This window comes from Erigeron canadensis, chromosome 3 (assembly GCF_010389155.1).
Source record: "Erigeron canadensis isolate Cc75 chromosome 3, C_canadensis_v1, whole genome shotgun sequence".
NCBI classification, from domain to species: domain Eukaryota; kingdom Viridiplantae; phylum Streptophyta; class Magnoliopsida; order Asterales; family Asteraceae; genus Erigeron; species Erigeron canadensis.
Genome location: NC_057763.1, coordinates 42,966,875 through 42,982,554, shown reverse-complemented (window position 1 = coordinate 42,982,554; position 15,680 = coordinate 42,966,875). Strand labels below are relative to the sequence as shown.

At 34.9% G+C, this 15,680-nt stretch overlaps 2 protein-coding genes across 3 annotated transcripts; one reads left to right on the top strand and one right to left on the bottom strand.

The window, feature by feature from the left end:
• The first annotated feature begins 1,130 nt into the window (after positions 1–1,130).
• On the top strand, positions 1,131–3,841 carry LOC122593935 (pentatricopeptide repeat-containing protein At5g08510). Its single transcript, XM_043766397.1, has 2 exons — positions 1,131–2,098; positions 2,712–3,841. The coding sequence occupies exons 1-2, from the start codon at positions 1,172–1,174 to the stop codon at positions 3,303–3,305; spliced, it is 1,521 nt and encodes a 506-aa protein (XP_043622332.1). The 5' UTR covers positions 1,131–1,171; the 3' UTR covers positions 3,306–3,841.
• Positions 3,842–4,370: 529 nt separating this feature from the next.
• LOC122592722 (calcium-transporting ATPase, endoplasmic reticulum-type) lies at positions 4,371–11,388 on the bottom strand. 2 transcript variants are annotated; one of them, XM_043765014.1, is made up of 8 exons: positions 11,104–11,388; positions 8,714–10,225; positions 8,500–8,621; positions 7,766–8,044; positions 7,304–7,687; positions 5,859–5,968; positions 5,552–5,780; positions 4,371–5,160 (listed from the first exon to the last, which is right to left on the bottom strand). In XM_043765014.1, the coding sequence occupies exons 2-8, from the start codon at positions 10,182–10,184 to the stop codon at positions 4,600–4,602; spliced, it is 3,156 nt and encodes a 1,051-aa protein (XP_043620949.1). In that variant the 5' UTR covers positions 10,185–10,225; positions 11,104–11,388; the 3' UTR covers positions 4,371–4,599. The 2 variants fall into 2 exon arrangements, with proteins under 2 accessions (XP_043620949.1, XP_043620950.1); XM_043765015.1 differs by lacking the exon at positions 11,104–11,388 and adding an exon at positions 11,052–11,082.
• Positions 11,389–15,680: the final 4,292 nt, after the last annotated feature.

Here is a 15,680-nt window from a genome sequence, read left to right as displayed (position 1 = left end):
TAGCATAACTTATATATCATAATATTCTTGCCAAATAGTTGGAGTTGCGGATTTTTGGTTCTTGAGACCGAGATGCAAATGTCTGATCATTTTTCTTGGACAAAACATATTGTTCTTGTTCATTTTTTCAGTTTGATTATTAATTAGTACATCTGTCTAGAGTGCCAGCACTTGAGATTGTAATGTGTATGTATAATGGTGGTGGTACACCATCACATTTTAGCCATAACCACTAAACATGCGTAACATGTTTGTACTATACAACACCTTAAAGTATATCTAGTGGTGTACATATCATCAGTTCATCACCCATGTATAATGTATGTGTACTGATGTTAGAGATATATGTTCATTTCATTCTGCTGGTATTCCTTATAACTGGCCTTGGAATGCAAATTCATTTACTGGTATTTCTCATAACCATTGGGTAATCGCCCAGTGGTCATCAGCCGCCACTTTTCAGGGGAAGTCTTGGATACGAGTCTTGTCAAAGGCAAACTTGAGTTAATCAGATGATTATTAAGTGGTTGAGATTAACCTGGACACTAGCCTGGCTGGGGATTAGTGAGTACCAAATGATACATGGAATCAGAGGGTTTTTATCCAATTACCCGTATAAAAGCATCTTGATGGCATTTTGATTGTTTCCAAGGTTCCACAGACATAGAAATTGATATATATATATATATATATATTCTCCAAATCATTTTGCGTCGACGCCACCTTAAATCAGGCCCTTTGAGGAGCTTCACACTATTGATTCCTTTGTGCTACATACGTGGTCAATTAAGAATTTTCCGTCAATGCTAGTCTTCGTTCTGACTTACCCTCTTAACTGGCCTCTTTGTAAGCACACCAACCTGGCTTTTTGTAGCGGAAAGTAGACCGATGTGCAACCATGGACTATTCTAAACTAAAAGCTGTAATGAAATCCGGAATAAAATAGATAAAATAAAATAAAAAATTCCAACTTAGTATTATTGAGTTACGTTTCAAAAAAAAGTGTGATTGGGTTTGTTTTTGGGCCGGGCCGGGCATGACTCTCTAAATTGGTTGTTTGTCTTTTTGGAATGAAAGGGAATGCGATTCTGATCCTTTCAAATTGTTTTTTTTTTTTAACTTTTTTGTTATTAAAATAAAAATCGTCAAATCAAAAACAAATATTTGTGTTATGAACCAACTGAAACAAATCCATGCACACACACTCCGCAATGGCACCGATTTCACGAATTTCCTAATCTCAAAACTACTCGAAATTCCAAACATTCCATACGCCCACAAACTGTTCGACCTTATTCCTCAACCAGATATCTTCCTTTCCAACAAACTTATTCAAGCATTCTCTACACATGGCCCATTTCACACTTGTTTCACACTCTACACCCAAATGTGCGTCAATGGTTGTTCCCCAAACCAACATACTTTCACTTCCCTTTTCGCCGCTTCCGCCAAACTTAAATCCCCACCACACGGCGTCGTCCTCCACGCCCGTTTGGTTAAATCAGGTTACGAGTTTGATATTTATGCGTCTACTGCGTTAGTTGATATGTATGCCAAACTGGGGTTGGTATGTTTTGCGCGAAAAGCGTTTGACAAAATGGTGATCCGGGATGTACCTGCTTGGAATTCTTTGATTGCAGGGTATGCGAGAAATGGGGATATGGAAGGAGCTGTGAAATTGTTTGATATAATGCCGGTTAAGAATGTGGTTTCTTGGACTGCTATGATATCTGGGTATTCACAGAATGGGAGGTACGGGGATTCTCTTAAGTTGTTTTTGGAAATGGAGAAAATGAAAAATGTGCCACCGAATGAGGTGACTATAGCTAGTGTGCTTCCGGCTTGTGCGAGCCTTGGATCATTGAAGGTTGGACAAAGGATTGAAAGGTATGCGAGGGCACGAGGGTACCTTAAGAATCTGTTTGTGTGTAACGCGTTATTGGAAATGTATGCAAGATGTGGTAGGATCGATAAGGCTTTGTCGATATTTGTAAAAATTGGTGCAAGAAGGAACTTGTGTTCTTGGAATACTATGATCATGGGTTTGGCTGTCCATGGAAAATCTAATGAAGCTCTTCAGCTTTTCCACCAAATGCTGGTATTATTTCTTTCTCAATAATGCTATGGAGTGCTTAAAACATGACTTGTTTGGTTCGATATAATGAGAAATAACTTGGCTAACTAATAGATAGAGGAATGATATTGTGACGCATTGTTAAGATTAGACACGACACCATAGAATGAAATTTGCATAATTTGTAAGAAGGTAATGAAGTGTAGTCAGATTTCTGTTTGCGAGAACAGACCTTATGTGGACCCGCAAAGAAGTTTTAAGTTTTTGATAGCTTGGGTCTCAAACTATCAAGAATTTCAATTTAGGGGATTCAAACCCAATTATAAAGCCAATTATATGTTCGGCAGCCCGTCTGTCGGTAACTTTGAGCATGTTAACATTTTCTTGATATGATGCCTGAAAACCGATTAACTTAGAAGACTACCCGAACCCCTAAACAAACATATTTTGGAAATTTGATCCTGTTGGCAGGTTTAAACACTCTTTGTTTCAGGCTCTTTTATAAAAAGAAAGAAGGAAAGAACACACGCTTTCTCCGCAGATAGATATGTGACCATAATCTGTAACTTTTCATGCAAATTGCCTTTTGTGTGCCAAATCTCGTTCCCCAGATGAATAACTTTCTTAGCTGGTATAGGGAGAGGGTATTCTACCAGATGATGTCTCATTTGTTGGAGCAATACTTGCATGCACTCATGGAGGAATGGTAAAGAAAGGCAGAGCACTTTTCAAATCAATGAAAAAAGACTTCTCCGTCACTCCTAAACTTGAACACTATGGATGCATGGTTGATCTTTATGGTCGTGCTGGAGAGCTGCTAGAAGCCTACAATCTTATACAAACTATGCCAATGAAACCAGACTCGGTAGTTTGGGGAACTTTGTTAGGTGCATGCAGTTTCCATAACAATGTTGAGCTGGCTGAGATAGCAGCCGAACGTCTTTACAAGCTAGAGCCATGGAACCCAGGTAATTACGTAATTTTATCCAATATATATGCGAATACAGGGCGGTGGGATGGTGTTGCAAGGCTAAGGAAGATGATGAAGGGTTCTCAGATCATAAAGGCGGCAGCATATAGCTTTATTGAAGAAGGAAGTCAAGTCTATAAGTTCATTGTTGACGATAGATCACATCCGAGATCCAATGAAATTTATTGGATACTAAATGAAGTTTCTACAAAGATGAAGGAGCATCATGATGATGCATCTATTTTGGAATGCTTAGGCTGAGAACAATTGTCTGTGATTATTTTTCCATCGGAGGTCCAAAGTAAAATGAAGTATTCGAATGTAGTCATTCTTCACTTGAAATTTGAAGCTGAGCTGAGCAGAATCAGAGATTCTGTTACATTTTTCAAGGCCCTTTGAGCTTCTATTAGCCAAGTGCTAAGGCTTATATGGTCAAAGATACGAGCTTGATCTACCAAGACTTACTCTTATGGTACGCTGCTCCTGTAGATAGAAACAACAAGAGACTCCTAACCTGGAAATGTGGAAGACTTTGGCTATGTTCAAAGAAGTCAAAACATTGGCCGGCACTCGTGTTAAATGTTAGATTCCGTTCGACATAATACCTCATGAGGTTTTATACTGTTTTGTTTTCATTCAGATGTTTATGTCTCTTGTTAATCACTTACCAAACAACTGACTGACAGAACAATTATTGTTAGGTGTGTTTTCAGAGTTTTAGGCATAGTAAACCTGTTTATTTCTTGCTTTACTTGGATCTTATAAATTTTTTTGAGTAATGTTCATCGAAGATATGAGAAATTTGTTGCCTTTTTTTTTTCTTTTGCTTTGTGTCTTATGTATAGTTGAAAGAGAGCAAATAATGGCATTCTATATAGCTTGTATGGTTTAACTGGGGGAGGACGAGGTTTTTTTTCTTGATTAGGTTATCCGAAGAAGGTTGAGTTTTTATGTTGTTTAGGTTATCTTGGTGAAGGCACTAAGATGTATGCACTATAATCAGTGTATCCCTGTCACCAATCTTGAAATATTTCTCTGGCCACCCCCCCGAGATAGATTTCCCTAGTAAAATTGACACCCGACACCTCTTATGAAGATATCAATATAACTTGAAGATATCAATATAACTGACCACTAGACTTCGTGATGTGTGTGGGGGCGTGTGGCACTGTGGCTTACCATGGTACTATGATTTTCTTCACTATCTAATTCGCATAATTTCAAAAATTTAGTACTCGTATCAGTGAGAATAGGCAAATACAGAAAACAACGTACATTGGTTATTCTCAATGTTTAGGCAATTGAATTACATAGTCTACCTCTAAATTACATTCAGAAATCAGAACTACTTTTCAAGCTAAAAACAAATGCAGTCCTTTAGTACAATCATAAATTTTTTTCCATTATTGTGCTTCAAAACTGTACAAACCAGATCCAACTTCACATTAGCTTTACGCTATCAGGAAGAAACAAACAAAGGATTGAAAAGCTAGGTGTACAATCTAGGAAACTAAACAAAGAGTACTAAAATACATATCCGGTGTGTGTTTATTAATTACGCTGTCTTTACTTTTGTCGTCCATTTTCTGCTTCTTGACAAAATTTTCAGCAGTTCATCAATAAGGATCACGGGTGCTGAAACCAAGATAACCAAAACCCATTCACTCAAACCCAGTGGAACGATACCAAACACGTTTGATAGAAAAGGAACATATAGAATCAAACAGTGAAGCCCAAAGGAAACAGCCATGGCAACAAGAAGGTATGGGTTCCTCCAAGGTGGCATTGTTAACAAACTGTTGTTTTCAGAAAGGGCATTTAGGGAATTAAACATTTCGATAGCCACCAATACAGAGAGAGACAAAGTCATTGCTTTAACTTTTCCAGTGGTGAAATAGTCACACGGGTCTGAGAAATTGATTACTCGGTTGCCGCCTACTGAAAATGGTGTCACTGAGAAATCAGGCCAAGAAGAGCACTCTCCCCAGTTTCTTAGCTGAGATACTGAAATAAGTGTATGCCCATCTCCTACTAGATCGATACCCATGAAGGACGGCTGAGTGTACCATAAAATGAAGACACCAACAGTTGCTATGCCCACATAACAACCAATTACCTGAAAAATAATGTAAGGTAAAGTTTATATATAGGGTTTGTTGTAGGTTGCAAGTTTGACCCATTTACTCGTAAATGGGCCAACTTTTGGTTACCTTTTATCTTTAATGGGTCAAACAGTTCAGGTTAGAATATTAGCTAAAAAGGAAAAGAGACAAATAGGTTGAACTGCTTAAACAGGTTGGAAGTATCCTTAAAGCATAATCATATTTGTTATGACAAGTCGACAACAATCTATAAAATTTAAATTTTGTGAACAAAACTCGAATCAAGTCAGGCCAACTGGTTCGGATCAGTTTACCCAACCTGTCTGACCCACCCTTTCACACCACTGCAAGTGTTTATTTGCAACGCATATGCTTTTGTTACAAGATCATAAAGGAGAAACTGACCAAGTACCGAAACAGAACCCATGAATCTATAAGAGGGTCGCTACTTTTACGAGGTGGTTTCCTCATTATATCAACATCAGCAGGGTTAAAACCAAGAGCAGTAGCAGGTGGACCATCGGTGACTAAATTAACCCATAGAAGTTGCACAGGTATCATGACTTCAGGTATCCCAAGTGCAGCAGTTAAGAATATAGATATAACCTCTCCAATATTCGATGATATCATGTATCTAGAAACTCAAAGAAATAATATCAGATAAAAGACGAAAAAAATGGTACGAAAAAAAACGAAACAAGATCATTAATACCTGATAAAAGCTTTCATGTTGTTATAAATTGAACGACCCTCACCAACAGCAGAAACAATGGTACTAAAGTTATCATCAGCTAAAATCATATCTGAAGCCTCTTTAGCAACCTGGTTAATCAAGAAAAATCTTAAAATTAGCCAACATATGTCCAAACTTTTTGGGCAAAAAGCATTAGAAAGGTAATGGATTTGATAGTTTGGGTAATCAACAGGTGCTGTCACAAATTATGCTCGAACTTTCATAAAGTATTAATTTATTTAAAAGGTAATCTCTCTCTCTCTCTCTTTTTATGTTAATCTGTGTTCAGGAATCACATTAACTAGGAAATTTCGCGTTCCGCATTGCGGAGCTTCAATTGTCTTGTTGAATAAACGGTTAGGTTATTCTAACATATTTGCGTTAAACCTTTAACGGCTTAATTAAAAATTATTCTCTCATGGACACATTTGTTTAAAAGTGTGCAAGAAACCAAAACACAATTCGTATTAGAATATCTTAACGGGATGCAATGTAGCAAAATATTCAATATATTAACTGAGAATTCAAGCGAGATGCGATTTGACAAAACCTGAATAGTGGAACGGGGTGTGGACACAAAAAGGTTAAATGAGTCAAAAGAAAAAAAAGTGTGAAAAAACAAAGAAGTAACTGTAGTAGAAAATCCAAATGGAAAGTGATATGCCAAAGTTCCAAATGGTAGTACGAGGTGTGATGCAGATGAATGGTAACTTGCCCAAGTTTTTTAAAAGCGTGTAAGAAACAAAGAAGGAACCCGTAATAGAAAATCAGAGCGGGATGTGATCTAGCAAAATCCTCAATATATTAGTTGAGAATTTAAGCTGTATGCGATGTAGCAAGATGTAATATAGCAAAATGTGAGTAGTGGTATTGGATGTGGTCTGGATGACTCAAAAGTAAAATAAGTATGAAAAAAAAAACAAAAGTAACCCATGGTAGAAAAATACGAACGAGATGCGATGTGGCAAAATCCGAATTGTACGGTAGTGACGTGGACGAATAGTAACTCGCCATGTTGGCGAGTTACTATTCACATCCTCCTCCATTAATATAATATAAGTATGAAAAAAAAACAAAAGTAACCCATGGTAGAAAATACGAACGAGATGCGATGTGGCAAAATCCGAATTGTACGGTAGTGACGTGGACGAATAGTAACTCGCCACGTAGGCGAGTTACTATTCACATCCTCCTCCATTAATATAGTATATAATATAATATAATGACATGCAGAAAAATCAGCATGGTCAAAGTTACAGACATATCGGCAGTCATGTCGTTTTGACTGGGTAACCATGTCAACCTTTACATCAAAAAGATTTATGAGAGTTAAATACTTCTTTTATGGTTGAAAACAGAATAATAACCACCATTCTATACTTTTTATGTAAATCTTAAGTTGCAGAATATGAAAATAGAAGTACCTCTGTTCCAGTTATGCCCATAGCAATTCCTATATCAGCAAGTTTCAAAGCAGGGGCATCATTGACACCATCTCCCGTCATTGCAACGACATCACCCATATCCTTAAGCATCCTCACTATCTCTTGCTTGTGCCTCGGTTCAGCACGAGAGAACACTTTCCCCCCAGGTTTTGCCAAAATATCCATTTGTTGTAAAGAAGACAACCCCATAAACTCTTTACCTGTAAAACTTTTACCTCTCATGTCCTCTCCTTCACAGAGCAATCCAATTTCCTTACAGATGGCTTCAGCTGTTGACTTATAGTCTCCTGTTATCACCATCACTTTAATTCCAGCTCCATGGCATTCTTCAATGGCAGATTTCACTTCGTCACGAGGGGGATCCTGTAAATTCATTATAGGTTATTTGAATATACGAACATTAACGCATAATATCAACTTCAGATAATGATTAAGATTTACCCTAAGACCAACGACTCCGACAAAGACAAGGTCAGTTTCAATAGAATGGTAGCAAGTGGGATCCAGCAATTTCTTGTGGCTCGGATGATGTTCACTATTATAATCTGAAAGCTCACAGAGATCGTCTTTATAAGCCAAGCCTAAACACCGTAACCCTCTTGAACTCATTTCCGCATGTTTTGAAAGCAATAACTGTCTAGAAGGTTCGTCCATGGGAACAACACACCCATCTGCAAGTTGAACATGTGAACTACGTTCTAGTAGACTCTCTAGCGCACCCTGAGATGAGTAACCAATATCAAATCTTCACAAATCAAGATGCAAGTAGAAATTTCAATGGATGGATCAATGCAGTTTATGTTTTATTTCTCATGTGTCAAAGAGAAAATCTCATAAAAGGCAACAGGTAAAATGAGTTGAACAAGGTCAAGCAGGTTGCAAGACGCTCAAAGTGTATTTTTTTAATACAGAAAAGCTACTAAATCCATTATATTCTTAAAAATTAGATTATTTATTGAAACAATATAAGGAATAATTTATAATCATACTTAACACACTATGTATATAAGAAATATTCAAGAATATCATACAATTAAGTGTTTTCCAACCCTGCATCAATACAAATACCTTTCTTTCTTTTTTTCTTTTTGTTTTTTTTCCTGTTTTGACCTGTTATCCAACCCTTTCATTTTGGAACCTATAGTCCAACATATAACAAATATAACAGGCATTACCTTGACAAGCAATCGATTCTGTCCAGTTGGCTCACCAACAATAACACTCATGGACTTACGAATGCGGTCAAACTCCAAAGTGCCAACCCTCTTTGATCTTTTTGTCCACCATTCACAACATCCTACAAACATAAAACAAGCACTAATATATTAGAACAAATCAACAATAGATTTGTTAGCAATTAGTAAATATATAACAAATATTCCAACTTGCCTAATTGAACGCTGTTGTTATCAATGAGATAATTTGCCATAATCTGTGAGTCGCGAATTTTATTTTTCGCTTTGACATCTGGGATCCCCATCTTTTCTACCAACACCTTCAAAGCAGCTTCCGTAGGCAAACCCGTAATTCTGAAAACACGACCATCAGAATGTATTCCGGCATCATTACAAACAGCACAAATTTCAGCCACAGCTTGCAAATTAGCGTCCATATTAAAACAATCCCAATCAACAATACCACCATCTTTAGGATCATAAGTTGTCCCCTCCACATGAAACACCCTAGGAGCCGTTGTTTTCCCTCCAAATGTGAAAATCTCCGTCACAGACATCTGATTGGTAGTCAATGTTCCTGTTTTATCTGAACAAATCACAGTTGTGCATCCTAACGTCTCCACACTAGCAAGTCTCCTCATGATTGCATTCTTCTGTGCCATTTTCCTTGTACCAAGAGCTAAACAAGTTGTAATCACTGCTGGAAGACCTTCGGGAATTGCTGCTACTGCTAGTGCAACAGCTATTTTGAAATAATACGTGCACTTTTCAAATGAAAACTGAACATTTGTAGGCCATCCGTTAACTGTTTCCCATTTCAAGAAATTCTTGTAGTTGATAACCCACACAGCAAGACAGATAACACCAATTACAGTTGTCAAATTATTTCCAAACTCATCAAGCTTTTTCTTTAAGGGAGTATCGGATTCTTCCAGAGATGCTTCGTGTATTTGTTTCTGAATTTGCCCTATTTCTGAATCCATCCCAGTATTCACAGCTATGCATATACAATTCCCATTGACAATCGTGGTCCCAGCAAAAACCATATTTTCTTTGGCCTGCAAATCACAATCATTTAGTAACACGGGTTGAGTTCCTTTCAAAACAGGAACAGATTCACCTGTTAAAGAGCTTTGTTCAACTCTTAAAGTTGATGTTTTTAATACTGCAATGCGCATGTCTGCTGGGACTTTATCACCTACACGCAACTCCACAATATCTCCAGGTACAAGTTCTCTAGCAGGTAAATCAGGAACGAAGTACCCATCTCTCATAGTCTTACATGATTCACATTGCATATCTTTCAATGCTTCAAGTGCCTTCTCGGCATTACTTTCTTGCCAAACACCCACAATTGCATTTAATATCAGGATCAAAACAATCACAACTGGTTCAATGTAGGCTTCAAATCCAGATTCTTTTCTTTCATTTTGCTCAAAGTATGCTAGAACAAATGAAATAAAGGCTGCAACTAGGAGGATTTTCACAAGTGTATCGTCAAATTGTTCCATGACAAGCTGCCATAACGGTTTTCCCTTTTCCTTTTGAAGCTCATTCCAACCATGAACTTCCCGTTGCTTCTCGACATCGTATGAAGATAATCCCTTTTCGAGCTTCACATTATACTCTTTCAGGCATTGATCTACGGACCTTAACCAAGCAGGGAACGGTTTCTTTTCCAACATATTCCTAAACCTGACACTTGTATCCTCAATTCAAATCAAACCTACACAGATATTAGTCAAATCCCTAGTCAAATTCCATAGCTGTAAAATTACACAAATTCATAATCTTGAAAAGGATATAAAAACCTCAGTAAGGGGATCTTATCTAATTTTCTGCATTCTGTTTCAAAACTAATTATGCAATATGGTCAATAATCTATTATATGTATCCAACATAGATTGCTTCTCATGTGTGTCTGCAACTTTCAAGTATTACTACTGCATATATATCTGCTAGAACTTCTTGTTGACTACTCATTCGTAGACGTTGTCACGTTAGCAACAATACCACCGCATACATACAATACAAATATCAATATTTGAAATTCGGATTCACACGGTAACAACATTTAAAGCTGATACATAACATCGATTTCAGGCTATAGTTTGAATACATTTCTACACACTTAACCCTATAACCAATTAACAAACAATCTGCTACTCACAAAACAGGCTGCATGAGACAGTGATTAATCAAACACTAATTAATCTTGGAAATTAACTTCTGCATGCAATTAATCACTGTAAATAACTGTAATTTTATATAATTTATGTTAGCCACAGTCTATATCCCACCTCCCCCACAGTCCTCTGATTTTGAGAACAGATAACATCAAGAAAATCAAGACCCATTTAGTATAAAATAACCCAACTAACTAACTTAAGCTTTGATACATAAATTCTTCAGCTTTCAAAAAAATCTTGAAAATACTTAAAACCACCACGCACCCAAAAAAGAACAAAACACAATTATTAGACGTACATGTACAACGGTTTACTGCATGTTTGACTAAATAAACAAAATTTGGAAAATAATGTGAAACAAACCTTTTATGAAATGAGTAGGAAAAACCCAAAGGGATTTATGTGAGTTACTTACCTTTGAAAGCAGAGATGGTGGAGATATAGATAATGGCTTGGAAACAAAGCAATATATATTGTCTACTTGTATATGTGGGTATAATATATAATATGCTATGAATTAATAAGTAAAAAAAGAAAAGATAAAAATTCTTGAGAAGATTCTATGAGAATTTTCCAAAAACAAAAGTGTCATTTCATTTATTTTGATTTCAAATTCAAATTCAAAAAGCTTTCTACTGAGTCGAGTATTTATTTATGTTTCCTTCCTTTATTGCTGGCGATTTCTTTGGGGGTTGGTTTTATTCAATTTCTTAAACTTGAATTAATTTAACTGTTGCTTTTTCTTTTCTTTTTTTTTCTGATATTTCAGATTTTGTCAGGTAAAGTTTCAAAAGAACCCTTTCAATATCAACCAAGAAGTAGGTTTAGTCCTTCAGAAAAATGATTTTTGGTATATAAGAAGTTCAAAACATCTCATTTTAAGATTTGAAGTTACTTTTATTTATGTTTACAAGTAACGAGAAAATTACATACTTTAATAAATGAGTAGGATGTAAACAATAGTTATTTTGTGTTTTTGTATAAAAAAAATAGATAAGATATATATTTTGTTTCAAAATTTTAAACAAAGTAGTCTGTAGGAGGGGTGGTATGCCCCCTTCCTCCTATCTTGGAGATTTGGGTTTGAAGCCCCCTCTTAACCAGTTTTTTTATTCTTTAAATTTATGGACAAGATTTCAAAAGTTTACAGTTTGTCCTCTCCACTTATGTTTCTTTCTTATTTAGTCTAAAATTTTCATTTTTGTTTGTTTTATTTTTTTAAATATCCGAATACTTTTGTTGTATCGGTTTTTGTTGTTTTTGTATTTTGCTTCTTTTTTTTCAAATATATATTTGTAATTTTTGGATTTTTTTTTAACTTTTCTAACATTTATGTTGTTAAATTTTATTTCCTACGTCATTTTTTTTGGTATACATAAATATGATAGTGTATGTTATTGCCTTTAAAAAGAAAAAAGGAGGATAACCGTAACAAACAAAGACGTTTTAGAAATCTTCGCTGCCCATCGATGGTTCGAACCCCCTGTTTGAAAAGAAATTGAACTGTTTCGTATCCATTAATCAAAGAAATAATGAAACTTTTACATGGAGCAACAACAACAACAAGACACAGCCCTTAAGCGGGGTATAAGGGAGGTGAGTTGTATACAATTTTATCTCTACCGGAAGGTAGAAAAGGTCGCTTCCATAAAGACCTCCGGCTAGAAAAAGTTAAAGTAGGAAAGTGTAAAGAGTTTAGTTCTCATACCTGTCGGCCGACAAAATAGCATAGAAGATCTACCTGTCTGCTAAGTATCCCCCGGCTAACGTTAGGAGTCAGGAAGAATATCGTGTCATACTATATCACAAGTTCAACAATACATGTACGATAGCAACCATATAACATATAAACGGCCTAAAAGTGTAAACATAATAAACATAGCCTCATACAAGAAACCAAAACATGTTTTATGAAAAGATCCATGCATACATACATATAAATAGAAATTAGCTAAGAATTTATGGGTCCGTCCGACGGATGCTAAACACCTATGAAACCAAGTAACTAAGACTGCCTAATTAGACTAATTTAGTCCTCTCACATAACTCCCAAAACCACTAAACTAATCACAGTTCTTAAAGAATTCTCTCATTGGTCATGTTATCCGACAAACAAAGCATTTTGGGGTCAGCGCTAGAGTAACCCCCCCCCCTTAGGTTTAGGCCTATCTCTACTCAAAGCCAAAAACCACTAAAGAGGTCACTGAGAAACGAAAGTCTAAGTGAAAATTCTACATAACCTATTTTTCATGTGCCTTTTACTCTCTTTCTTTGTCTCCGCCTATAAAAAAAATATATAAACTAGAGGTGGCATAATAAAAAGGGTTTTGTTAGTGACAGTCCTTAAGGTTGTCAGTAAAAACTAATTGGGTGCATTAAAATTTGTACCTTGCTGTTAGAAAAATCAGGGGGTGGTTTTTAATATATAATGTACAAGTTTTTAAGCATGTAATATGTTGTTAATGACAGCCCTTAAAGCTGTCATTATTGAGTTAATTAGTTTAATCAATGAGTATGAACCATAATTATCTTATTAAACCTATAACCATATACAATTTTTTGTTTATCTAAAAAGTTTAATAATCAATCTTTATCAAAACCATAATCTTACATGTTCATATTGTTGGCTATCCAATAATCTACCTTTTACAAACGGTCAACCTATTCAATGTCGTAAGCCCAATTATAACATTTATTAATATATATAGTACATTATAGTAATATTTAACTATTAATCTCTGAATAAATTGTCAAATGCTTCAGCCTACAGTTATAATTACAATTCCATAAAAATGTTTCATATCACAATACAATCACAATTAGTCAAAATTAGTCAAATAATCTATTATGTTCAAAAAAAGTCAAATAATTTATTTATATCAAAATGCTAAAAGTTCAGGTACTATACTTGTATTTTATTGTGAAATGAATCAAGAACTCATGGTTGACTTTTTAGCTTTAAAATTACAATTATTTAATTTTGAGAGTGATCTTTCACGCCCATGCTTAAGCGTGGCACCACTTTTAAGGTTATACAGTACAGTACATGTTTTCATTTTGAACAAGAACTTTAACATTAATCAGACACTCACGGCATCTTTGCTACATGCAATTCGTTTATCCTAAGTTAATGTTTATACTATAAATATATGACTGACTTGTGCGATATGTAATAAAAACTATAATATGTTATAAAAAGTATATAGTGTGATATTTAAATCACTTTTTGTGATAGAGAAACGATCTGTACACCACTAATTTTTGTCGATACACCACTAACTGTGTTTTACAGTGTTGTATTGTACAACTCAATAAATCATATTTGGTGGTGTATTGTCAAAAACTAGTGGTATATAAATAACTCCCTTTGTGATATTATCACTTTCCTATATTTTTTGGAACATATCTTATTTTTTTTCACCCTTTAGTGCTGAGCATTATAAAGTATATGCCTATAGAGACTAATGGTTTAGACGTGAGTGGTTGATATAATGAACATTCTAAAGAACAAAGGCTATATAAAATATATATATATAAATATGATTTGATAACTATAATAATGAAGATGACTATCTTTTAACCTTTTTTTATAAAGCTATAACTACCTTCTTGTAAGTTTCTTCTGTACCTACAACATATATAGTTATAGGTTTGTTAAACGATAAGAATAAAAAGAAAATAGAAAAAAAACCTTTGAATTGCGTGCAAAAAGGATTTCGTAAATAATTAAATTTTATACTGTATACATCGAATATCCCATGATCCCATCTTTTACAACCGTTTTACAAGAAGTGACGAAGTGAGAGAGTTGTAAAATTTTTACACGTTTATCAAAAGTGCCATTTGGTGAAAATATTTAATAAGATAAGGATTTAGAATGTAAATTAGCAAAATAAGGGTTTAGAGTGTAAATTAATTTATTAAGTACAAATTTGACAATCTCTAATAACCATTTCCACATGGGGTGTTTATTAAAGTCAATTTAAGACTTTCGTATGGCATTATTGTGTAATATTAGCATGTTACTCGTGCGTTGCAGCGGATATTATGGTATAGGATGTGAACGGTGTGCGTGAAATCATATTAGGGAGTCGGTGTGTATGAAAAAAGGAGTTTTGATGTTGCCATGTTGCCAAATTAGGGTTGTTTTTTATGGGAATGGTAGTTTAGACATTTTTTCCATGTAAGAGGTTATTTCTTTTATTACATAGTAAAGATAAATATCACGTAAGCAACTTCCTTTACTTATGCGGGATAGACCGTAGACGGTGATGGAAATGTCCAAATGTCAATAACACACGTAAGTTCAGTGGCTACCAAATACACCTTGACAAAAGTATGCATTTATTGATGAATTAAAAACATCAAAAACATAATGTTTTCACCTTTGGTTTGAGGATTTGTGGAATCATCGAACAAATTAAGACAACGGGGGATAGGCTAAAAATGTCATTTTGAGAGTTGTAAGAATATATGTCGTATCTTACAATTTACAAAAATACATATGAGATATCATAGTTTTAATAGGAATTTTTCTAATGGCAAAATGAAGTTATTGACGGAACACTATCTTATTGGATAATTTCTAAACTATTTGGACATAAATGAATTCAGAGTTGAAAATTTGAAAGAAACTTCTCACATATTTCATATATATTTCTATTCTAGTTCGTAAGTCTTTTGGTCCAAGATTTTTTTTTTTTGACTTCATGTTTTTGGATATTTTCTACTTGGAATTGGAATTTGGAAAGAGGAATACTGCCTTTTGTGCAAGTAATTCCACATTTCCACATGACCAACAAAAAAGTCATAGGAGACGAGCTACCAAAATTTTTTTGATGGCTGTACCTTTTATAGTCTAATCATTTCTCATTCAGGCTTTCAGCATTAAAATTTTTCTCCAATTCATTAATACATCAAAACATTTTGTACGAATGGAAGAAGATAAAATGTTATAAAAGCATTTCATAAATATTTATCAAAAATAGTTAA

Excerpts from the sequence above, each read along its gene's own strand:
- LOC122593935 (XM_043766397.1), top strand. The coding sequence starts at position 1,172 with ATGAACCAACTGAAACAAATCCATGCACACACACTCCGCAATGGCACC. Across the intron at positions 2,099-2,711 it reads AGCTTTTCCACCAAATGCTG|GGAGAGGGTATTCTACCAGA; the intron begins GTATTATTTCTT and ends TAGCTGGTATAG.
- LOC122592722 (XM_043765014.1), bottom strand. The coding sequence starts at position 10,184 with ATGTTGGAAAAGAAACCGTTCCCTGCTTGGTTAAGGTCCGTAGATCAA. Across the intron at positions 5,969-7,303 it reads TGGGCATAACTGGAACAGAG|GTTGCTAAAGAGGCTTCAGA; the intron begins GTACTTCTATTT and ends TTGATTAACCAG. Across the intron at positions 5,161-5,551 it reads GGGTTCTGTTTCGGTACTTG|GTAATTGGTTGTTATGTGGG; the intron begins GTCAGTTTCTCC and ends ATTATTTTTCAG.